This window comes from Lonchura striata, chromosome 6 (assembly GCF_046129695.1).
Source record: "Lonchura striata isolate bLonStr1 chromosome 6, bLonStr1.mat, whole genome shotgun sequence".
Classification (NCBI taxonomy): domain Eukaryota; kingdom Metazoa; phylum Chordata; class Aves; order Passeriformes; family Estrildidae; genus Lonchura; species Lonchura striata.
Genome location: NC_134608.1, coordinates 37065124 through 37090773, shown reverse-complemented (window position 1 = coordinate 37090773; position 25650 = coordinate 37065124). Strand labels below are relative to the sequence as shown.

The following is a 25650-nucleotide window of genomic DNA, read 5'->3' as shown; positions in this document are numbered from 1 at the left end:
GAATCAGAGCAGCCCAGTTTCTGTCAACTCAGCAGTCTCTCACCCCTTTTCTAAGCCTTTTCTGTTCTATTTGGGGAGGACGGAGTTCCTGCATTTGAGTATGGGAGCGGGATAACTTGGCAATGACCCTGCACTGTCAGAAAACTGTGCTTCCTCTGACTCCCACATTGAGAGATTCTGTGTGAGGCATTGACCTACATTTCCATGTGAAAATGCACATGTTCCTGGCTCCTCATGATTGCACTTCTGCTGGGAGTCTCCCAGAAAGAGATGGGGGATTGGAAGTTTGCTGTGTTGTTCTGGCACTCGAGCATTGCAGCAGGTGCCCCAGGAGCACCGTGTTCAGACAAGCAGATTGCTTCTGGGGAGAGGGCAGGGAATGGCAGTGTTTTCTGGCTCCTAACACAAGCCAGGTTCCAGGGTGTGAAAGGGTCAGATGCATGAACACCAGCTCTTGGGAGTGTTGAACAGAAACATACAATCCAGCAGACAGGGTTTTTACAAAATAGTCGTCTTGTTTTTTCATGCTGACAACAATATGCTTTTCTATTCAGGAAACTTGAGATTCTTCCTTTCTAACAGCCAAATAAACCAGTGTGCCAAAAGTGTATGTGAGAGTGAGCAGAAGGGCAGTGAGAAAGGAAGAAAGGCTGCCATATAAAATAAATAAAGTCCATATGTCTTATTCACTTTTGTCAGTACATCTTACTTTTACTCTCTGCTTTGCTATTTTCTATGCACTTGAAGAGTAAGTCTGAGCCTGGGACCTAAGCAGTGAGTTCTGCTATTGTTAGTACAAAAGTAGGAACATTGACTATGTCTGTGCATTAAAAGCACACAGTGATATCAGATTTAAATTAACATTCATGCTGCTTCAAAGCTCAGATTAAGAAATGATAAAAAGAAGGGATGTAGGAGTGGTAAGAAGTTTCTTTACAGTTTAATTTGAAACAAGTTAGTTGAACCAAGTCACTTATGTCTACCATAGCTCTCATCCAGTACAAAGCTGAAAATATACAAACTTCAGGAAAAAAGGAGTTTGGCAAAAGGTGACAGTAGGCAATGGTTTTCATTGCCCAGATTTAAACAAGCCTCAGAAGCCAGCTGCTACCACTCAAAGTGACAAGTTTAGTTTTCTTTAAAGGAATAATAATCAACTGTAGAAATTGTAACATAGGGAAGGAAATGTTTTAAAATATGGAACCAAATTTTCATGTGGTGGAAAATTTTGATACTGCCCAAGTGACATCACTTCATGATTCTTAGTTTGACAACTCCTATTTCAGTATTTTAAGCACCACTGGTGCTATATCTATTCTTACACATTCCTAAACTGACAATTAAATGAATCCATGCGGACATGTTAGTCATATTGTTTATGCTAACAGTCATCTCATTTCACTCTTGGCACAGGTAGGTGAGTCACTAGATGGCCAGGAGGTGTCCACTGAAGTCACCTCAGTGCCACCCTTCTCCTACACCGTGCAAGGCCTGAAGCATTCCACCAACTACAGCGTCCGTGTGCAGTGCAGCAATGAGATGGGCAGCTCCCCTTTCACTGACAGGGTTTATTTCCAGACCCTGGAGCTTGGTAAGAAACATCAGACAAGAACAGGACAGCAGTTCTGAACCTGAAAAAGAGATTATTATAAATGTCATTAGCTCCTTGCTGATTCTGCAATATGGGAAACATTATGCTGTTAGATTGCTCATCCCCTCCGAGGGTCTCCTAGAACAAAACAATTGTCCACAGTCAAATGTGGTTAGCAGCAATGATGTGTAATACAGGGGTTTACCCAGCCAAGGGGCTTCTGCATGCTGGGCCCATTAGCTCTGTGAGATTCGTGCAATCTTGAAAGAAATTAGAGGTGCTGACCTGTCTTCTCCACTTGAAACCACACACAGAATGCTGGTGGTTTGCAGATGTTCTTCTCTCCCCTCACACCCTCCCTTTTCTGGATGATATCAGGAAAGAGGGTGAAACTGCTGTTCTCAGTGTGGATAGTGTCTTATTTTCCTGCACAAGTGATTGTGTTCTGTTCTCTGCTTTCAGCTCCAAACAGTACCCCTCAAAATATCCATGTTATTCAAAGAGATCCTGGTCTAATTTTGGAGTGGGAAGGTGTGGCTCCAGATGTGCTGAAAGAAAATGTCCTGGGATACAGACTGGAATGGATTCAGGATAATGTAACTCAGGTAACAGATTGAGAAGGTACTGAGCCATTGAACACAGAATTGCAGAAGGTTCATACTAAATTTTCAAGGCATTAAGGTCCCTCATCCATACCAGAGGATTAAATGCTGGCATTGCTTTTGTGTAAATAGATCTATTTAGACTATAGGGAATGCCTCAGTATTTGACTTCAAGATATAGGACCATTTCCTCTGTCCTGGCATATTCAGAATTCCTTCACTTGAATTTGAATATTCATCTGCAGACAGACCAGTTCTCTGCCATTCCTTGCACAAGCAGGACAAATAGAGAGAATCCACTTTGTCTCTCTCTGCCTCTTTCTAGGGCTGTCCAGCTCAGACAGTACAGGATGTGGGTTTTTTGTCTCCTGTGGCTGGGCCTTGGCTTTCCCCATCCTAGCAGCAAAGGTGTATTTAACAAGTGAATGACTTGTGCTGTAAATCACAGAAAGAAGGTTGTGGATTCTTTAGCTTAATTTACAATACTTAGAGAGTTGAAAGGACCCTGACAGGGTAGAAGGCCTTTCATTTATTCTTTGGCATTGACCTTTCCCAGGTATCTATCAGCCTTTGAAGTTCACAGCATTTCTTATGGTTTCTAACTTCCTAATTGATGTTTACCCAGTGCTTATTAATGAAGAGCAAGCCTGTAATAGTAGACAGCTAGAGGGAAAAGAGAATTATTTCCTATTTTGTATGACCCATTTCACACTAGGTCAGCGTCATTGACTTTGAGTGATGGTATTTTGAGTTCTCATTGAATTTACTCTGTGTCAGTGGTGGCAGCCAAATATTCATGGATTTGCTGTATGAAGAAGGTCCATAAAACTACTGAAAATATGTTGACCTTGCCATCCTAAGTGAAAACTGGGGCTGAAATTCAGAAGCCATTTAGGATTTGGTCAGCAAGTTAAAACAGACAAACAGATTCCTCCCTTGGATTAAAACCACCAGATGCTTTACAGTAAACCACTAGAAGGAGGTATATATTTTAATAGCAGAAAAAAACCATATTTCTATAGCAACGTGCATGGGAGGACCTCAAAGGAAGAAATTATTAAACCTTCTATCTCTCTTATGCCTTGGGAAACTACTAGTAATTTTTGGGAAGAGAAACCTAAGACAACAGCCCAAATCTCAGGCAAAACTGACATAAGAAGTCACAATTTCCAGCCCTTGTTATAGTGCCAGTGAAGTACATGTTTGGTACTGTTTTGGTTTAAAGGTGAAGTTTTACATTACATGCCTTTTAAGGCAGCTCACAGTTCGTTGTCATTTGCACTCAGGGGGAGATGATCGTGCAGGACACAAAAGCCAATCTCACCATGTGGAATCCTCTCAAAGACCTGATAATCAGGGTGTGTGTGCTGAACTCTGCAGGGTGTGGGCCCTGGAGTGACCTCTTCCTGCTTGAAGCCCAGGAGGTCATGGGTAAGTGTCCACTATTTTCTCCCTTCACTTGGGGAAAAAAGTCAGAAATACTGGGACTGCTGTTTTTCTGAGTCTTTTTCTTTCAGTGCTTACTACTTACTGAGACACATGGGCTTATACAACAGCCCACTTCATCAAGACTAGAAATTCAATAATCTTTAAAGAGCTGGTATAAATAAAACAACTTCTGGCCTCTACTGTGTCTTCTTAGAACAGGGTTTTATGGTGCTTAGTGCAGAGCAGAAGGGTAGACACAATAGAAAATATACAAATGAAGGTTTACACTGATTTACACAAGAAAACGTGACAGAAAACTCCTCTAATAGAGGTTGTCTTCTTTGCTTTAATTTTATGCCATTCCTGACTAGTTTTAGTGAAGCCTTATTTAAACTGTGGCCACATGGGGGTTCATAATGGTTTTACTGAATGTATTTCTATTAATCCAGTTTAGCTGACTCCAGGGAAAAGCTGAGGTACTGGTAGAAGAGGAAGATGATGGTACAGATGCTGTCCCATGCAATCTGGACCATGTGGAAGGGTTTGTTGGAAGCAAAGAACATGCACATGTGGAGCACACTCCTAGTGCTGAAGGGCAGTTGGGCTCACCTGGGGTGATTTCCTTGCTGCTTGTGTTTCACAGTGAATAGGAAATGGGAGGCAGGCTATGAAGCACAGCAGGATGTTATATGGGAGATGGGTAAAAGGGAGAGAATGCTCTTCCTTGTGAAGGAAACTGTAACAGAACTAAAAGGAAGATGTTCCAAATAAATATACAGATTGGTGATAAGAAGTCAGTGAGGTATGACCATAAAAATTTTCACATTTTCCTGAGGTTTTGTTTCCAAGTGGCCATAGCAGGACAAGATATCAGTCTCTAATTTCTGATGCTGACCCACCTGCTGCTGCTATCTTTCCACTCCACATGTCTCTGAGGAATCACATGGACATTGAGCTCTCCTGAGCCCTCCTGAGGGGGAGACTAGGGGGGACTCTAGGTAGGGGCTCCCAAGGAAGCAGGAGGTGGGGATATGGGCAGAGCAACCAGTAGAGAACTATACCCTTGCAGTAGTGCATTTAATGCTGGTTTTAGCATGCACATTACTCAGGTCTTTGGCAGCCCAGTTCCTGTGACAAAGTCAGCACTGAAGGTCAAGTGTGAACACACAGTCACTGTAGGATCAAAGCCCTCAAATAATTTAAAAGAGATTGAAGGGTTGTGAAGATTCAGAGCTGAACCTACTGAGGTTGGTCATTGGCTCCATTAATTTTTTCCTCCTACTTTTCAATCGAGTATTTTCTGTGGCACCCAAATACAGACAAAAGTATCTGGAAGAACCAAGAATTCCCTTTGGAAAACGGCCATCACTGGCAAGAAGCCCCAGGGAATGTTTAGGGTTCACATTTTACAGGGAGCTGGAAAGAGATAATCCTGAAAGCACTATATGTTGTTGCTTGATTGTTTTTATTTACAAACCACTTCAAAAAAGTAGCATCAGGAGTGGAGCTTGTTTTGGCCAAATGCTGTCTGGAAGCACATGCATTTCTTCACAAGCATAATAGTCTGGAAGTAAAAGTTCACTGTGGAAACACTGACAGGCCTTACGCAGCAGAGCTGCAGAAAGACTGCAGTTTTGTTTCAGGCCTGGTAGAAAACATAAGTCTCTTCCTTTCCTAAAATAGCAAACTGGCACTGGTTGCTTTTTGTGAGAAATGCCAGGGGTGGTTTCTGCCCAGCTCCCAGTGCGGCAATAAGGATGACTAAGCTCGTATAAACTTTAAGTTGAATTTGTCATCACAGCAAAGCTAGTGGGAGCTCCACCCTACTTATGCAGAGATCTGGTGTGCTATTAACAAAGATTGTTTCACTATTTTCAGAAACTTTCTCAGAAGAAACCTCTTTTTTTCATTGCAGAGCTAGGAACAGAGTAGTTTAATAGCTTTTTCCTACCTATAATCTTCACAATTGTAGGCAGAAGACTCTTAAATTATGTTCTTTGCACACCTTTGAGATACAAACTTTCTGTAAAATAAAAGGGTTCAATCATCAAAGGGCTCCTAAATACTCTTCTAAACTCTTCTAATAATACTGTCTTCTCTCTGCCTTGTGCAGTCTTAAAGCATATGCTGGTTGAAAAAGGTGCTGCAGTAGATGGGAGAGAGAGTTGAGAAAGGAGAGGCAACTTGTGGGCTGCAGCCTTCTCTCAAGCTCAGTGACACAAGTGGGAAGCAAGGATGTGTGGGGCAGAGAAGGAGGAGCAGTGAATTTCAACATTCATTTCTATTTCTGACACATTTACTATAAACTGTGAGATGGGCTTCTGATTCCCAGCAGTTTGGAAACAAGGAGAATAATTTACTTTAGTTTTGTTTTCATCCATAATCCTTTTGGAGGGGCTCCCCAGAAGTTGACCTAAATCGCTGCTCTCTCACCAGAACAGTCAATAGACAGAGACTAGAAAAATAAGCCAAAAAAGGTTTTTCTCACCACAGGGAGAAGGAAACCTTGTTGTTAGCTATCAGAGAGGACCTTTTTCATCAGTGTTTGTTTCTACCCTGATTGTTAGGCAGTATGAGACTAAGTGTTTGGCTTGGGAATTGTGGAGAGGGTTGGAGTTACCTCTATTTTATTTGAGAAAGACAGCTTCTGTTTCTGATCTCTCCCTCCTCATAAAAAGCCTTGAAGGCTAGGTTGAAATTATAGCAAGAGGGAATATCATAAGCCCCAGAGCCTGTAAAGCCTTCTGGGTGGTAAAAGAAAATGTGAGTCACTGAAGGAGATAAGATGCTGGAAAATAAATACTATAGATCTGATAATTTGCTTCAAGTGGAGAAGTACTAGTCTGCTTCCTCCTTTGTCCACAATTCTGTGTCCTTAAGCTCTACCTGTTTAGACTAATACTACTTTAAAAACTTGGATGATAAGGCTCCTCAATGTAGCTGTTAATCAAGCCTCAAAAGCCTCTTGCCTGCCAGGACTCTGTCAGTGCACATTGTCTGACTATTTTTCATGTGCATTTATGCTGAGATCCATCCAAATTACAGTCCATGAAGCTAATACGTCTTTTAACAACAGGTTTATTTATACTGTTATGACTTACAACAGGATTACTTACATCATCAAAGATGATTCTTCCTTACCTTCAGGTAAAGGGCAGTCAGCTACTGAGGGTAAGCAAGTGAGCATGAAGGGGCAGGAGGTGCTCAGGGACCCGGCACCTTTTCTTGTTAGCTCTTAAACAATTTGGAGGTATAAGGGATATCCTAGATTTTAATAAATCCATTCAAATTCACATTTAATCTTTAGTAATTGTATTTGGAGAAGAAATCTCTCAGGGTTGGATTAATTTATAATTTTTTTGCCATGCATATATAATATTCTTTTTATTCAGAACTGTATTGCTTATCTGCCTTGCCTGGCAGCTTGCTCAGCTTGGCAGCATCTCCATTTCTTCTGTAGACCTTTTGTAGTCAAAACTATACGTATTCTGGGAGCAAATATTCTTTTCTTTGGGGAGACACATTGAGAAGCTGCAACCAACCAAACAACATTGTAAAGTTACAGCTAATACCAAGTCCCTCGGGGTGCTTCTCTTTGTGGGAAGGGTTAGAGGAAAAATGTAAATATTTTCAGCCATATTGCCATGAGGCAATTGTCCTTCTCTGTTGTCTTTCAAAATGTTGCCTGGCTGACATTCAGGTAGTGCTGTGTTACTTGGTCAAGGTTCTTATGTCTGTCTCAAACAGGACAGGGTGAAACCCACACAGAAAATGATTATGCTAAGGAACCTTTTGACCTGAGGCTGCAGTTCGAAGTGACCCACATAATGAGCTCATGTGAAATAATATAATCTGGTCCAGCACCTGTTACATTCTTAAGGCTCAAAACCAATAGTTTCTGACAACTAGATGCTTCTGCTCTGCCTTTTCTCTGAGAAGGAGCTAGTTTTCCTGATGATTGGCTGAGTACCTGTTTATGCCAAATTCCAGTATACAAAGATCCACCAGTTCCAGCAGCATGGCTTTCCCATTTAAAAGCAAAAGGAGAAATTGGTTGGTTTAACATTGGCAGTCTCCTGTTTCCTGACTGGTGTTTTCTCCATCATCTAGGTGGCCAGAGACAACCTCCTTATGGGACATCCTGGGTTCCTGTGGCATTGGGCATTCTCACAGCTCTGGTCACAGCTGTTGCCCTGGCTCTTATTCTCCTTCGAAAAAGAAGAAAGGAAACTCGGTTTGGGTAAGGGAATTTCTCCTTGTGCTGGCTAGAGAGATCTCTGCTTTCTCTTCTATTGTGGTTTCTGACTCAATTATTTTTCAAAACAGCATTGTACTTTTAGCAGTTTCTTTGGGTAACTGTATTGGTTGTTTTTTTGTTGGGATTTTTTTTGAGGGTGTGTTGTTACTGGGTTTTCTTCATAGTTTTGGGGTGCCTGTCTTTTCTTAAAAGTGATAACACCAAAATACAGCAGGGAAAATGTTATGTTAATAGCAAGGCATTATTATACTATACAAATATTTACTCTATCAAGGTAATTCTTAGCACTGCTGCTTAAGAGAAGAGATCCACAGATGAAATATCTGTATTCTTATGGTGTGAGCCCTTTATCCATTGCTGGTTTTCAGTCTATCAGCTGATTGTAAATTCCTGACTGCCCAGAACCCTCTGGATCCCCAGTAAACTTTCCATAAACAAGGTTCTCATTCTTTCCAGTCTCATGGACCTCCCTGTCACAGCAGCATCTCTGTTCCTGTGACTCCTGCAACCTGCCCCAACCTACAACTTCTCCTGGCACTTGGGAGGAGTGATTCCCCTGTTTTGGAAGGCTGTAGGTGCATCAGCAAAGCAGCATAAACCCATTGTTCCTCCTCTCCAAATACACCTTCTTTAACAAAACAGTCTGAAGAATTTATATGGCATAGGGCGAGAAATCATCCATACTGTTCAACACACCCTTTTAGAAGTGAATGGCCCATGTAATCATGGTCCTGTGTGTCTTTTCTGCCTTCTAGCCATGCCTTTGGCAGTGTGGTTGGCAGAGGGGATCCAGCAGTCCATTTCAGAGCTGCCAGGTCTTTCAACAGGGAGGGCCCAGAGCTCATTGAAGCAACATGTAAGTAAAATGGCCTGAGTGATTCTGCCCGGGAAGCTGTGTTCATGCATTTACAATGCTCTCTCTGTTTTCACTGAAACTGATGTTTCTTGATCAAAAACATGGGATTAATTTACAATGAGGCTTAGACGCTGTGAATTGCAGAGGTGAAAGGCCAGAACGGCTGTTTCCATACCAATTACATAGCCCTTGCTAATTACAGCTACAGTCATTATGTATATTAATGCAAGACATAAATTCACCACTCCCTTGCCCCAGTTTCACTCTACAAGGATTCCTTCAACTGGAATATAACCCAGTGATGAGATAAATATGACTGAACAATATTAGCAGGACTCTTTTAAACTCAGTATGCTGAGCTGTGCTACAAGTATGAACCAATTAATCAGTCTTGGAAAGCCAGGAATTAGTAACTTATCAAAGAGGAGACTGACTCCCAGGAATGGTCAGATACTCCATTGAGCTGATCCATTTCTGTCTCCTGCTTCAGCAAGGGCATGGCTCTCTGTGGCAGCACTGCATAGCTGGGTTAGGATGATGCTCCAGACAGTCATTAAAATGGTGCAGCTCCATCAGCTTAAATTAAGCCATATGAACCAGTGTCTGTCAGTGGCCCTTCAGACTGGATTTTGTGTTCTCAGCATTCTTTACATTATTTCTGTATTCCTATAGTTCTTGGAATGTTTAAGGGTGGTATTATCACGCCCTCTCCCTTTAAGTACTGTAAGTACATGTTCTGGTGGTTGAAAGTTACTGGCTGCTTGTCTGTGATGAGGCTAGAGGATATGGAAGGGAATTCTGCCTTTTTCAGGTTTTCCTGCTTATGGTGTGGGAATCATATTTGAGATGGAGATTAGAACAGGTGACTCTTGATGTTGTGACAAAATATTTAAATATCCCTTATTTGATGCTTCATTTGTTTTGTTGTTGTTTTTTTTTTCCCAGTGGAGAGTGTAGGGATCAGTGATGAGTTGAAGACAAAACTAAAAGATGTCTTAATCCAGGAACAGCAGTTCACCTTGGGAAGAATGTTGGGCAAGGGTAAGAACCAAAACTGAACAAAGCTTTACTTGTGTTATTTTAACTGTTGAGTAGGAAGAAGCAATTACAAGCAGCCCATTTTCACTCCAGCATGTGGATGGAAATTTAAATGGAACTATCCCTTCCGCTGGGATAAAACATTTCAGAGGTTTAGCATAACTAACAGGATATTGGCTAAGCCATTCCTATTATATGGCTTTACACAATCAGGAACTGCAGCCTATGCTCTGCTTTCCAAAGTAGTGTTAATTCACTGGTCTGTTAATTTCTTGCAGAGATTTAAACAAAGGAATATTCAATTAAACTTCACCTTTTAATTTTTCTTTATAAAATTAGTTTTATTGCAGGTTTTTTTGACCCTTTTCCATAGGGAGCATTCTTCCACTCCATCGCTCCTAGAACAAATGTGTTTCTTTCAGAGCAGGAAGATGACCTTCCTGCAGAAGTGGTCTCAGAGGGATTAACAATGCTAGGTTATTAACAGCTGTGTAATCTGTTTGTGAGTGTTAGCTCTTGACCAGTTTCTGAGATCCTATTTCAACCCTTTTGGGCTGCTTCCATGGCAGGTAAACTGATATTGGCTGCAGAGGGTCCCCAGGGCATCCCCCCCCCACCGTGGTGTGAGGATGCCAGCTGGCAGAATCTGGTCTGTGTTGTCAGCCCCACTGCCATAACCCCAGGTTACATGTTATAAGATGACATAACTGCATTATTTTAGGCTCTGCTGGTTCTACAGCTGAACAACAGCTCCGTAGTATGGAAGCAGCACAAAATACCTTGTTCCTTCCAATTTTCCTGATTTGTGGTCAGATCCACTGCTCATGGTTTTTGTGAAGTAAGCATGTGCCATAGAGTAGTGAAGGACACTGTTGAAAAGCTAGTGGGAAGATAACACTTCTGGGGTAGGTGTCCTAATTGCCGTATTTTGCTTCCTTTTCAGTATCAGAGTTCCTTATACTAATGCACTGTGGGTGAGGGTGAGATAAGCAGTTACAAAATTAGCAAGAGCAAATCTAGAGCCAGATCTAATGCAAAGAGGCAGTTAAGCTGTAGTATAAAGCCTCTTTAGGCTAAATATTTTGAAGAGGTTTTGGCTTGTTGCATTTCCTCTTAACTCCCTTAGAGAATACACCCAGGCAAAATATTGCATTCTGTGAATCAACATATCACTCACACACAAGTAGATACTCTATGTTTTCTCTGGTCAGCTGTGATTCATAGAAGTAATTCTCTGAGTTTTGAGAGATAAGGCTGATTGTGTCTCAAATGGTTGAGTCCTGGCACTATCATTTGGCTCTGATGGCTGTCAATACTAAGAGCTTCCTCAGCCAACCCATCCACTTGCTGCTTCAGCAAAGAGCCTCCTCTCTGAACAGAACCTCACTCAGACTCATCCCTCATGATATGGCTTCCCCAGAAATTTCTGCCTAGCTTAAACTCTGTCTCTGCATCATCTATCTGGTCAGGAATTGCTTTTTTCCCTTCTCATTTTCCTTTTCCTTCTGGACTGCCAGCACAGTGAGCTCTGTCTACTGGTAGTGTTATCTCTTCTAGACACACATGTGCTAAAAGCTGCTGTCTGGAACTGCAGAATGAAAAATGGAGCATTTCTTATGGATACTCAGCTTCTTTGCCAGTGATCCCTGAAGTGAATCTGCTGTGAATCATACTTTCTTCACAAGAAGCTGTTCCCTCACTACCTACTCTGATAATTTTACAGGGGAGTTTGGGTCAGTTCGAGAAGCACTACTGAAGCTAGATGATGGCTCTTTCCAGAAAGTGGCAGTGAAGATGCTGAAAGGTATGTGGGAGCAAGGCTACCTGAATTACTTAAGAAAAGAGAGCTTAGAAGGATTAAATGTTGTCTGTCCAATTCTCAGCAAATATCCCCTAGTGCTCTTTATTTCTCTCTGAGCTTCCCACTCAGCCACTCTACCCATGTTGTCTCCCATCCCCTTCATGTCAGTCTTTTTTAATGGAACTCTTCAGGAAAAGACCTATACTACCTAGTTGCTTCTACAGCATGTAGCACATGGTGAATGCAACTGAAACCCCTACATCATGTAGCACAGACAGTTCAGACAGGTCTGCTCTGCCCTAATAATTCAGCAGTGAAAGAACAGTATTCCTGCAAGAACATATCCTGGAATAAACAGAAGAGTGTTTGGGCTGAATGCAGTGACCAGCTAACTCATCTCAGTCAGCACATTTCATTGGGCAGTCCAGCTCCCTTCTGATTTGTCATTTGGCGAGTGTACATAACAAGGGCAACTAACAGGCAGAAGTCTGTAAGAAGAAAAGCAATTAAGATATATGTAGAAATCAAAGGAAATGTGCATATGTGTGTGCTTACGTATGTTAACCTATGTTATTTGATCCCTTTAGCCTGTAAGGCAAAAATTAACTTTGACTGACTGAAAGCAGTCACACTCACTTATCGCTGGAGCTCAGTTTGCTGTCACAGAGTAACAGCTTGTACTAAATGCACTTAGTACCATTCTAATGTAAATTGTATCATTTTATCCAGTTTCAACAATAATTCTAATCAGTTTGCAAGCTTTTGTGCAGTCAGAATGTCTCGCTGCAGGCATCTAACTTAGGAACAATCTGTCAGCCTCCAGAGGCACCTTCCTTTCTTCACTGACTGTAAAAAGGGAATCTCTTTTTATCTTCTGAATTATATTGAAATTACTTGCCTAAAGTAGATAATGTGAACACTCCCCTACAGGTGTGAATCTGATCTTGCAGCAGGACTGGAGGACTCTTGCTAAATTCAGCAGTAGCAGTGGTGGAAGTAGACAACTGGGATACTTCTTGATTATATTGATATGTTTCCAAGAATCTAGAATCATAGCAATGAGAAATAATTTACTCCAGAATTTTGCTGATGCATATTACTGCTGAATTTGGTCCAAGCTGTCAGTAGTGTGGTTATTTGAGAACTCTTAGCTCTAGCACCTTATAAGACTTAACCAAGAGTCATAAAAGCATTTATCTTTCATGGCTTCCTTGTCAGAGATGAATTGGGCCCTGCTGTGCCAGTCATGGGCTCTGAGCCATCTCCTCAGTTTCATCATTTTCTTTCATTTGCGTGAGGTCTCCTCTCCTTGACAATTGTAGTTAAGTTCGTTCACCTAATTAGTTCTTACATCTTTAACCCTCAAACACAGTTTGCACAATTTCAGAGGAAGTTTTAACTCACAGAAGAGCTGCTAACCAGCAGTCCTTTACTCTGCCACGAACCAATGTCCCTGATATGTTCTTACTGCTTCTTGTCCCAGGAGAGAGTGTCAGGCTGTGCTTTGTTGTAAAATGGCTTATCTAGCTATAGGTCTGAGAAGATGTGCTGTGCCACAAAGAACAAGCTTTTGACAATCATTTGTAAAGCCTCTTGAAGCCACCTACAAAGAAAGAAAACTTATAATCACTTTTTCCAGCGGACATCTTCACCTCAACGGACATTGAGGAGTTCCTGCGAGAGGCTGCCTGTATGAAGGAGTTTGACCACCCTCACGTCACCAAACTGATTGGTAAGACAGTGCTGCTGCTCATGCCACAGAGCACCTCCTGTTCCTACATTATCCCACACAGCCTCACTCTCCCCAGCAGTGCTGGTGCAGCCTCCTCTGTGCTGTCTGGAGTCCTGCGTAGGTCAGCACTGCTCCTTCCCAGAGAGTTGGAGTGTGTTTAATGCTCCCTACACCTGCCTTCACACATCAGGAACAGCCATCTCCTATTTAAGCTTGTTCTTTGGTTCTTGCAAATACATCAGGGAGACTTTGGCTGGCTGAGACGTGTCTGAACTGCTGTGAAGTGTGAACAGGTGGGCAGATAGGCTATAAATAGGAGGAAGATTGTGCCTTTCCAAAATACTGAGTAAGAAGCAAGACATTCCTGGTTAGACATTTTGGAATGCAGGTATTTTTCATAATGTGGAGATTGCTCTGCAGAGCCTGGGGTTGGGGCTGTCTGGTCTGGAGTGATCCAAGAAACATTTATAGCTGGTCCTGCAAGAAGAGCTGAGAGGCACTAGGCTCTTAGTACAGCCTCTGATGCAAACAGGGTTAGAGGCATCTTAGCAGTACCTGGCATAAAATCATTGAAGCTTGGAGCATTGAATCTACCCACCAAAACTGCACTCCAGATCTGTACAAGGAAAGTGCAGCAGCCTGTAAGATTCTCCTGGGAATAATCTGCTTGCTAACACTCCTTTGTTGTGTGTGTCCTCATCAGGAGTCAGTCTACGAAGCCGTCCCAAGGGCCGTCTCCCAATTCCCATGGTGATCCTGCCCTTCATGAAGCATGGAGACCTCCACGCTTTTCTGCTGATGTCACGGATTGGGGAAAACCCATTTGTAAGTCTGTCTTACTGTAGAATTCCTTCTGGGAGGTTAGGGATTTTCACAGAATGAATTTGGAGCAGGTCAGGGTTGGTCTCCCAAAGGCACTGGCAAGTGATTGGATTTTAATACCAGAGGAAGTTGTGAGATGTGATCTTAAAGTATTTCATTCCAAGCATGCTGGGGACCAGCTCCTCCAATCCATCCCATCCCTTCCCTGTATTCCCCATCCCTGCTGTGTAAAGTGGCAGTTTTGTCATATGTGCTTGAAAGCCTCCAGGAATAGAACCTACACTGTTATTTCTTGCAGAATTTGCCTGTTCAGACACTCCTCAAGTTCATGATTGACATTGCCAGTGGGATGGAGTACTTGAGCTCAAAAAATTTCATACACAGGGACCTTGCAGCTCGGAACTGCATGTAAGTGATTAATGAGTTTTTAGAGAAAAGAAAGAACAGAGTGGGTGAGGGAGGGATGAAAAACCCTTTGCATTACAGAAGTGTGAGGGGTCCTGTCTAAGAATGCTGATCCTTGCATTAATTGACAATAGACATAGGGGAGTTGTGGTCATTGTGGGGTGTGTGGTAGTGCTTCTGGGAGCAGGGAGCAACTCCTCAAGTCCCACTGATCTTTCTAACAGACCCTTTTTATAAAGAGCTTTTCTATAATTGGTTTGCAGATAGAGTTTCATAGGGTTGATTACAGTATGTGTTTGTAATTAGCCACTCCAGTGGTTATGTGTCAGCATAGGCTATTCGTTCCACAATAAAAAGTAACCAGCAGGAAAGAATGGGTTTGGCTGTGTTAGGAGAAAAGAACTTTCATTATATCATGAAGTGTGTGTTTCTGGTATCTATTTTAAGGACTTGATTATCACAATATAAGAATTGTAGTTTCCTTGAAAGCTTGTGGAGAATGCCTCTAAAAATATTTGCATGTATGATCCCACTTCACTGTTCTTGACACTAAACTACCTTGACTGCTTTGAAGGAAAGAAAAGTCCTTTTTTTATCCTTTACACTCTGCTTCTTCCCTGAGAACGTAGTAAGGAACAGCTCATTGTGACAGCAGAACTCTGCCTCTGAACAAAACCACAACAACCAATAAAATCCACAATGAGACACAGATTTCCAATGGCATTTCTATGTCCAGATGTACAGACAAAGAGCCTGATAGTTATGATGAAAAATGATGGGTTAGCCTGCTTTGGCATTTATGAGAAACCCATACTGATTTTCTATTTTTGTAGACATCCGCCAGAGGAAGCTGAATGCCTATTTCAGCACATCTTCTAGGGAGTGAGTTCTTTATGAGGCCCAGGAGCATGAAGTGTTTGTGGCCTTTACTTGGACTATCTGCCAACATGTATAGGTTTAAGTGGGTGACAGAGCAATTCAGACCATTAACCAGGCCTGTAGAGGAGATGTTGCAGATCTAGCAGTTCAAGCAATTTTAGCAGGCAGTCTAGGCAACCACCCTGTGATTTTTTTGATTTCCAATATGGGGTGCAGGCCTTAGTGATAGCAGTGAGCATTGAAGATGTCCTCTGATAATCTTGCAAACAGACACTATCTGAGTTTGTAAGACTCTAGACCATCTAAGCCTAGACACTTCCTTACTTCCTTAGTCATGATTAGTTCCCTGTTAGTCTGAAGGAACTAGTTTGAGACCACTAAGATATTTCACATTGGTCACCAAGTAGATGAAATCATTCTCCTTCTGTGTAATTATTGGTGAGCCATATACTTTTTTTTTTTTCCAGAAATATCCAATAAATGCTTTCCTTTCCTCAACTGTGAAATTTTTCCCATAGGTTGGATGAGAACATGAACGTGAGTGTTGCAGACTTTGGACTTTCTAAGAAAATCTACAGTGGAGACTACTACCGCCAGGGCTGTGCCTCCAAGCTGCCAGTGAAGTGGCTGGCTCTGGAAAGTCTGGCTGATAATCTGTACACAACACACAGCGATGTGGTGAGGTTTGCTTGGTGCATTGGGGACCACTTGTATTCCTGCTGGAGTGGAGGAATCCCACTGAGGGTGGGAAAAGGCCCTGATGATAGGAAAGGGAGTTTACCTTGTGTTTGAGGGATGATGCTACTTCTGCCTTGGGTGCTGTCAGAACTCAAGGCTAAAACAATATGAGAATGGTTAGCATCAGAAGACACTAACCCTTTTCTTCTTGTTGTCCTTCTCTTCTTTATTTTTCAGTGTTTAGCCCATCCTCTTCTTCATCTTTCCCCTTCTCCTCTTCCTTTTCCTTTCTTTATGCAGTATCTTCTCCCTTATTCTTTTTTCTTTCTCTTCTGCCTGACAGTTTGAAGGTGACATTTGAAATGGTGTGACCCACACACTTACATACAAGCACCATGCAGCTGTGCTGCAGAAGGCATTGGTGGAACTCCATAGATCTGAATACATCAGTGCTTAGACACTTCCCATACCTTTGCCTCTGAGAGCAAGGCTAAACCCATTAATCTGAAACTGTTACTTATTTTCCTTTTGGGATTTCTTTTTCTTATACCGTCTCCCCTCTTTCTTGCTGCCTTTTGATCTATTTTCACTCTAGCTTTGTCCTTCAGTCCTGTGGTCTTGCCTTTCCAGTTATCCCTGTCACAATGTCCTTGCAGAGATAACCAAGAGTGCCTTGTAATGTGGCTGCTGCGTTGCCCAGCAATTCCTGCATCCACTGTAGACAGAGTTTAGTGATTGCTGATCACTAATTCACCCCTGTCAAACATTGGACAGGTATTTTCTTATAAAAATAATAATTTTTTGCACCTCACAAGCCTTACAGTTTAGTTGAAAAGTACAAGTACAGCTGTGCAGTGTAGAGCAGAAAACAATGTGAGCCATAAGTGTTTTTTTCCTTGCCCTGCTTATTGGCTAAATTCTGCTTTCACTTGTGCCTGTACATTACTAGAAACTCAGAATCTGGTTAAATGAATTAAGAAACTGATTTGTGAGCCCCAAACCAAAATATTCTTCTACCTGGGAACCAAAAAACTGATACCACATACCTTAAAGAACATAAGTAGGAAAGGGGTGCAGGTGGAAGACAGGAGTAGCTCCCAAATCTTCCCCTGCTCCACTGCAGGATGGGGCTGGACAGGACCTTCAGCTATCTCCTAAGATGATGTGCCAGCATCATATGGGTAATTTCTGTTTTCCAGCTAGAGTTTGGATAGTCCTTGCATGTCTGCTGCTCAGATGACATTACCCAGCACAGTCTGAGCATACTGAAACCAAGCCCAGCTAGCAGGGAACGGTCTGTTCACTTGTTCTGTGTGCTGTTTTCTTTCAGTGGGCGTTTGGGGTGACCATGTGGGAGATTGTGACCCGAGGGCAAACCCCTTATGCTGGCATTGAGAATGCAGAAATCTACAACTACCTCATCAGTGGGAACAGACTGAAGCAGCCCCCGGAGTGCCTGGAAGATGTGTGAGTACTTCCTCACCCTGCTGACATGATTTTTGGAGAAAGTTGGCTTGCTGGAAGGAAACAAAGGCAGCTGGCTGGGATGCTGATCTGAATTTCTCCACTTTCCAGTACACAGAGCCATTCACTAGAAAGTCCCTGGGTTAGCTACTAGATATTATTTGCTGGCAGAGCTCCCAGGAACCTGTGGTAACTACACAAGCAGCTAACTTGGCTCAATGGTTTCCAAAGTGTCAACATTAGCAGCTCTTGGCTTTGTGGAAAGTGTAATTGAGTTTCCAGAATCACTGAACCCTGCCTTCTCAGGCCAACATCTGAGCAAAGGGGTGAGTTCCATGACACAACCTGAAGGCTGAATAGAGAGGCAGTCTAGCAAGATTACAAGGAAACTGGATTGTAGAGGCAGTGGCCTGCATGTGTCTTTCAAAGCTTGGCCCAGTTTTCAAATTTTGATCTACTACTCAGAAATAGCAGGCTGAAAGAGAAGAGAGCAGATGGGACAAACTAAAGTTGTGTAGATCAGTGTCCCACTTTAAATTACATCTAGGAACAAATCCAGGACAATCTTGAAGGTTCTGGTTGCAGACATTTTCAGACTTACTGAAGGGTCCTAGGTAGTCCACAGGGCAGCAGGCAGCCATGTGCTGCAGCCTGTGCTCCTGCCTCAATCCTGCTGCCAAGGGAACACTCTTCTCCAGCAGGTCACAGGAAATACTTGCTCAGGAACCCTTCTTCCATGGGTGGTGGATGGAGATTCCTTGTGTCCTCACATTGGGCTGGGACCCCCAGAGAGTATCACCATAACTTATCCCAGGATAAAAGCTTGCCTTGCCTGGACAAGGTGAAATTATTTCTCTGAGGGCCCAAGCAAGGCTCTCGTTTCTGTATGTTGTGCCCAAAGCAAGATATAACTATAAGCACTGATTTTAGTGATCTAAGACCTCTTTCCTCCTTCTTCCCTCTTGCTCTGATGGTGGATTATTTAATGTAGTTGCTTTCTCCTTTCCCTTTTTTTCTACATAGGGAATAACCTGTACTCATGTTACTAAAGATGAATACTTTTATCTTCTGAGCAATTTATTTTAACTTTTACTGAGTATAAATGAAAACATTGTAATATCACTGCCTAAATAAATTACATGTCTGCATCTCGACTACTCTGAGGAGCTTTAGTTCCAAGTTGTGGAGCTTATGGCTGTAAGATGTTAGAGATGCAGGAAGTAGAGAAGATACTCAAAAACCTACTAGATAGGCACTGGAGAAAAATCCATCAAAAAGTATTGAAAACAAACACTTTTGGTTTTGTGAGGTGCTTGAGCTACAGGTTATTGAGATCTGAGAGAGTATATCAGAAAGATCTCACTACATGCTCACCCTCAGCTTACATGCTTTCCCCAAGTGTTGCTCCTGGATTCTGTCAGGCATAGGGTACTGGGGCAAAGGGACCTTTGGGCTGATTCAGTACAGCCAGTGTTTTTCTACCTTTCATTCAAATGGATTATTCTGATGGACAGCAAAGGTAAAAGCAAGTATTTAATTTGGTTGCGCAGAATTGGAATTTTCTGTTTTATCTGCAGCATTTCTACTGTTTGTGAGGGATGTAAATTGGGATTAAGACAACTGAACCATAGAAGCTTTCTGTAATAATAGTGTGAGATCAGAAACAGTCTTGTAAATCTGATTGCAAGGAGTACAAAAAATAAAATAAAACCCATGATGAAATGCTTTATTTCCCAGTAAAGGCCATATCAGATTTTTTTCCATTTACAAGTTCAACTGAGGTTCATTTGTATGCAGTGTTTTTCAGCGCCAGCACTGTGCTTTGTTCCCGTTCCCTGCAAAACTGGCAACAATAACACCATAGGAATGCAGCTGCCAGTCTTGTGGTGCTGCACAAAGAGGATCAGGACAATGGCTCTGGCCATGCTCCAGCACGGGAGGGCAGCCAGCGCAGACACTGAGCTGCAAACCCGGCCACAGGGCAGGAGAGCTCCTCTTCCCTTGCCCAAGCGCAGCTCAGCAGAGCCAGTGATTGTGTCCTCGTGCTGGCCCTGGGGCAGACAGAGCTGAGGTAGCTGGTGCTGGACCATAGGAGGAAGGCTGCGGGATGGGACCTGGGCCTGGTAATGGCCCTGAACATGTCTTCTGTACTGAGGTGGTACCTTTGTAGTTGAGAGGCCATTTTAACATCCCCCTTCGAGCACTGGAGCTGTTTCCCATTCTTTAACAGCCCTCTAAACAAACCCAGTGTGCCTCCTTCCAGTCCTGTTGACAACCTGTCAGGCAGCAACAGCAGCACACTTCCATTACTCTGGGAGCTGAGGTAACATGGCAGGAAAGAAAGGATACTTTGGAAATAACATGCACCTCCCAGAGTTTGATCTTTGTTTTCTTCCTGTGATTTATCTGCTCTTGAACTAGAATTTGGAGGGATGGCTTCAGCTGAGGCAGAGATTGTGAGGGTGCTTTTTGTGAATAAATTCAAAAGCTATTACAATTTGATGTCACACTCAAAGTCCTATTCTAGCTCCCTAGAGACAGCAGAACAAAGGCTTTACCAGGGAACTCAGCATACTTTGAGGGTTTTGGAGTTTTGATACTGTGTAAATAACATTTTTGACCAAAGGGAGAATGCCCTTGAAAATGGGAAGAAACAAGAAATTAGACCCATAATGGCCATCCATGCTGTGTGACCCGTGCAAGGCCAAAGCTGACAGGTTTTGGAGGAAGTGTCTGTGTTTTTTAAGCTTCACTGCCCAGACCCCCTGTTCAGAGGTGCAGGGCATAGCTGCTCCACTTCTCAGTGCTCTTGTGTCTCTCTCCATTTTGCAGCTATGATCTCATGTGCAGATGTTGGCATCCTGAGCCCAAGCTACGGCCCAGCTTTGGAGTACTCCGGTCCCAGCTGGAGATGATTCGTGGGAGAATGTCCACGCTCTCTTCCAGTCAAGATCCTCTCTATGTCAACATTGGGAAGGACAAAGAGGCATCTGCAAGTGACCCTGGCCTGCACACCTCCTTTGGAAATATGGATGCTGAAGAGACTGTTGCTGGGGCAGCTGCTGCTGTCACAAGTGACTATCGCTACATCATGAGCCCCTTGTGCCTTGGAGATGATGCTGAGGGTGAAAGGCATGCAGATGGACAAGAAGGGGAGGACAAAAGCCTTCTGTATGAGCTAGAGACGGAAGGAGAGAAAAGTTGCTAGCCTGTACATAGCAGTGACACTCTGCTTCCCTGGGACTGAATCTGTGCAGCATGGTGCTGTGTCTCCTGGGGCTCTGATGCTGGATCTGGAATGGCTTTGAATAGCACTGGCCAGGGCTCTTGGGCAGCTTCTGTAGCTTTCACCACCTGTGTGGGCTGAGGTGGCAAATAGCTCAGAAGAACTGCAACCCCAACAACCCCTTGGATTTAGGGAGGGAGGCAGTAGGGTTACATGTTGACCACAACATGCAGAAAGGAGTTCAGAGCTAAGGCGGCAGTCAGAGTCTGTGCTCTTCTTCTTCTCACTGAATGCTGGAGCAGAGCTGAATACACCTTCTGTTCAGTCAGTGCTTGCTCTTGTGTAGATGTTGTCTTCAATCCTGGCTGTGTGACTTTGGGACTGGTACCCCTGAAAACTCTAGTGGGTGTTTATATTGTCATTCAGGACAAGAGGGCAAAATTCCCCTTGTGTTCACTCAGCAGTACTGCCTGGACTTGTTGCCTACCTCAGTGGTTCTCAAACTGATCAGTGGATCTGCTCCTACCCAGCACTGAATTTGAACATCTGGCTCATTTCATGCAGTGACATTTGCTGCTTCCTCAGCCCAGGGGTCTTTTAAGAGTTTCAGATGTTTTGGTGAGAAAAGAAATTAGAAAAAAAAATGAAAATCCAGCATTCCTCTTCTCCCCATGTACCTTTTTTTATGTCTTTCTTTTTCTTCTGTTTGATGCCAGTTCAGGCCTGACTAGACTTGCAGCTGACATTAAAATGCAAAGGGAGGGAGAGCAGCTGGCTTGTGTGAGGGCAGAATCCAACTTCAAAGGAATGGAAAGGAAGCAGTGTAGAGAGGACTTAACAGCAGTATGGGGAAACAGTGTTAATTAATGCTAAGTGCTGCCCTCCAGGAGAGGAAGAAGACTGAGATACAGAATGACAGACTTACTCAGTTTCAGCAGGTGCGGGATTCAGCATCTGCTTCAAAGTTGGATTCTTTCAATCTTATGTCTTCTTCAAATAATGAAGAACTGTAGCTGCTACAGTGGCATGTGAAATCAATTTCAGGAAGATGTGTGTTGAGGGGAGGGATCAATTGGAAGATTTCTTTCGGAAGATAGAGGCCTGATGATGAAAAAGCTTGAGAACCACTGGCCTTCCTATTTAGGAGGCTTTCTGGCATGCTGTAAAAGTCACATAAAACATGGAGCAGTATCACTGCAGCCTTCTAGACAGGGCAAAATTAATGGGTTTGCTCTTTGAGTTTTGTTTTGTTTTCCAATCAGCATGTCTGACTCACTGTAACTGCAAGTGCTTGTGTGGTTTTTAATAATTTAATATTTTACTGTAAATCAGCATTTGTTTTGTGCAGTGGTTCCCAGCAAGGAAGTGCAGTTACATCTTACTCTACTTATCCTAAATATTTGCTAGATCTTTATTTCTTTTATTTTCACTGCACTGAAAACGTGGCAGTATTTCTTAGGATTCCACATTGCACTTCCTCAAACTAATACCACAAATGTCAGCATTTACTGGGTTGGCAAAGGTGGGACCAAAAAGTCAAATGAGATTGCAGACTTTGTATCAGAACACTCCACTCTTCAATACTCAGTATTTGCTTATTGTAAGGTTGGGGTCTAAATATAAAATTCAGGTCAAGCTTCAGCCCTTATGAGAACCCTTCCTAGGGAAGGGGAATTTCAGCCTGGGACTTGAGCAAGGGTCCTTTCTGTTAAGTTTCCAACTGAACAGAGATGTCCCAGAGGTGTCTCCAGAAATTCAGTATGGTTTCTCAGTCACAGATACAAATTTTACCATCTTACACCCCGGGCAGTACAGGGTTTTCTCTTCACTTAGCTGGAATGCTGTAAATGCAGGTGAGAAGATAACACCTAACTAAGGGTAACAAAACCCTGTGCAGTGCACTTTAGCAGTGAGGGCAGAAGGCTACACTCCCTGCAGCTGCCTAGGAAGTGCAGATGTACATATAGACTCTAACTCTGGGAAGCATGTCTTTAGTTTTTATGCATTTTTTAATAATAAAACCTGTACTGTGTTTGAGTCGCAGCCTCTTAACTGTGGCAGAACATGTGATGGTACTCACTGTGTGGGTCATAGTCAGCCCCAGCTGAAAGTCATCTTTCTTCTTTCACCAAGCATGACTGAGCTACTTCTTGGGGCAGATAACTGTTTGGCCTGCCCAGGTGACAGTTAGTCTTCATTGCTCCAGCCTTGAGATTGTGAAGGCCAAAATCTGATGGGCAGGGGCCACCGGTTTCACAAACAGAGGCTTTGTGGCCATTGCTTTGCAGGAACCTGGGGAAAAGCCCTTTCTGGGATATGGTGCTTCCTACCCAGGAATGCAAGACCTTGGCATCAGTTCCTCCCTGAAAATTGTCGCGTGCACCCATCCAACCCACCCATCCAGTGCTCTCAGTGGAAAAGAGGTTTGGAGGAGGTGGGTAAAATTCAGCTCCTGACTCAAATGTTCCAAGCACAACATAAAAGAGTCCCTGGATTTCCAACTTGCAGAGAAGAAAAGGCGTACCTCACGCTTTTATTCTTCACAAGCAAACAGCACACTGCACGCCCTCTGCCTGCAGCTCACACAGAGAGAAGAGTGATGGGAAACAGCACAAGCGCTCACCCCCACATCTGCAATGCAGGAAAAACTACTTCCAAAGCATTAAGCAGCTGATTTTGTTAATTTTTTAAGGTTCCAGTGCCCAGTTTTGTCCCTTAGATCTGTTTCAAACGTTTTCATCCTTTTGCATAAAAGCCTGGACAGACCAGGTACAAATGCGGCTGTGTTGTGGGTGGGAGAGGCAACACCAGAAGAAGAACTAGTGAAAAAAGAAGGAGGGAAGGAGATTTTAAAATGGGGACAGATGGGATGAGCTGTCAAGAGGGAGTCAGAAAGCAGAAATGTGAAATTTTATATATGACATACCAGAACAGAGATGGCATTGACTCAGCTGGGACCAAGCAGGTGTCTGAGGTGGGGGCTGGCTGTGTGTTTTGGTAAAGGATGAGGTGCTCTCTCTGGTCCAACCCAGGTGCCCTGCAGTATTTTGCTCTCAAATCCCAAAGAGGCTGTACAGAAGTGGCCTGGCCCTGCGTCTGCTTGGAGACAGCACTGTGATCCTGACCCCAGGGAAGCTCCAGACTAAGAGCTCTGATTTAGTCACCAGCCTGGCACACTGTTTTTCTAATTAAACAAAATATTTCTCCTACAGCCACCCTTTTTTTCCACCACCCCAGTACAACAGTGCAGTCCCTCCCATCTTCCCAAGCAGCAGCCCTCACCCGGTCTACTGGGGCAGTGGGATAACCAATATCTGCACATTTATGCAGAAGCACCTTCTGTCCTATATGGGTAAGCCTGACCATGCTCCTTCATCCGTATCTCCCTGAGACAGGGAGACGGGATCTCTTTTTTAACAGAGGTTCGGGCCACGTGGGGCAGTTACCAGCTAAGTTGTGAGGCAGCATGGCTCCACAGCACCTAGCAAGAGCACAGCAGAGGCTCACAGCACTGCCTGTTATAGAGTAGTTAGTGCAGGAGGAGACATGCCCCTGTTGCCTCCAGTGCCAGGGCTGAGTGGTGAGCCTCAGCCCAGCCTGCCGATCCGGGGATGCTGCAGCCTGAGCCGGTAGCTGGGCAGTGTGAGGAATGGTGTGCTTGGCAGATCCTTCCAGCGAGTGCATGGATATACCTTGGAGTTACTGCACAGCTACACTGGAACCAGCCACCCTCCTTCTTGACCTGTGTTTGGAGGGAAGTGTTGAAGTTTCAACCCTGTAAAAACACTCCCTAGAAGTGAAATGCAATTAATTTTGAGTAAAAATCTGAATCTCACTGACCAGTGAAAGGAACTCATATTTGCACATAGATATTTTTCTGATTTACATTCTATACCTTGCTGGTAGTATTTATCCTTCCCTGATGCTCAGCAATCACCAACTTTTGCAAATTTCTTATTTTTTTTACCAGGGATTTCTGTGAGGAAACCTCATAGACAGTCCTATTTATACTGATTTGTTATTTCACACCTGATGCACTCCATTAAAATAGCAAGTTGTTCTACAAACACTGGATTTCTGTAGATTTAGCTCCAATGGGTGATTGCAACCTCTGGGTGAAACTTGCCCCTAGTTAAGGTTCTTACAAGACCCTTTTCCCTTGGTGGGGTGTCCGGCATCTAATACTCATTGAATTTCCATCTGCAGTGAAGGTACTGATGTGGAAGTAAAAAGGTCTGCCACATGCAGACTTTTTTTTGAAATCTTGTAGGAACTTAATTATCCTTGAGACCTCAATCTTGCCATTGCATGTGGCTGAAATAAAGCAGTGGATTCAAAAGCTATGAGGGCCAACACGTGCAGCTGGTGATCAGAGAGCCTTGTTACCATAGGAAACAGAGCTAGAAATCAATTACTTAGTCCAAGAACAGAAAAGACCAATGGACATGGGTTTTGATTGCATTTTCTGTCATATAAAGGGAATTCAGTGTCAGTATGAATCAGACTTCAGTCACTGCATGGAGGTCTAGCAACAACAAAGATGATTGACTCCTCATTTCCTAATTACTCCATGGATCCTCCAGCTTGAGGCATGCCAAGCCAAGTCACTCCCAACTGCAGTTAGGTGAAACGGAATATCTTTTGGTTATATTCAACAGTAGGACTGAAATTAGGGAACAGCTATTTCAGCAGCACAGAAAGTATCTAAACAGCTTTTGTTTCCTCCAATTTCTTTTCACTGGCTTGAAATGGATATGAAGGAAATGTGAGACCCCAGGAAATAGACAGCACTTGTTGATTTAAGCTTTGCTCAGTTCAAAATAGATTTTATAGAACTGGACTAGTTTCCAGAAGAGTCTATAGGAGCTGG

At 43.2% G+C, this 25650-nt stretch overlaps 1 protein-coding gene across 3 annotated transcripts in view; it reads left to right on the top strand.

The window, feature by feature from the left end:
• Positions 1 to 22817, top strand: part of TYRO3 (TYRO3 protein tyrosine kinase) — a 41325-nt gene extending 18508 nt beyond the window's left edge. For all 3 annotated transcript variants that reach the window (XM_077784153.1, XM_021533472.3, XM_021533475.2), the window contains 13 exons: positions 1414 to 1591; positions 2054 to 2196; positions 3480 to 3624; positions 7732 to 7861; positions 8635 to 8735; positions 9681 to 9776; positions 11497 to 11577; positions 13214 to 13306; positions 14010 to 14131; positions 14427 to 14536; positions 15931 to 16090; positions 17421 to 17557; positions 20387 to 22817. In XM_077784153.1, the coding sequence (XP_077640279.1) occupies positions 1414 to 1591; positions 2054 to 2196; positions 3480 to 3624; positions 7732 to 7861; positions 8635 to 8735; positions 9681 to 9776; positions 11497 to 11577; positions 13214 to 13306; positions 14010 to 14131; positions 14427 to 14536; positions 15931 to 16090; positions 17421 to 17557; positions 20387 to 20762 (1872 nt within the window). In that variant the 3' untranslated portion in view covers positions 20763 to 22817. The remainder of the gene's footprint in view (positions 1 to 1413; positions 1592 to 2053; positions 2197 to 3479; positions 3625 to 7731; positions 7862 to 8634; positions 8736 to 9680; positions 9777 to 11496; positions 11578 to 13213; positions 13307 to 14009; positions 14132 to 14426; positions 14537 to 15930; positions 16091 to 17420; positions 17558 to 20386) is intronic.
• The last annotated feature ends 2833 nt before the right edge of the window (positions 22818 to 25650 follow it).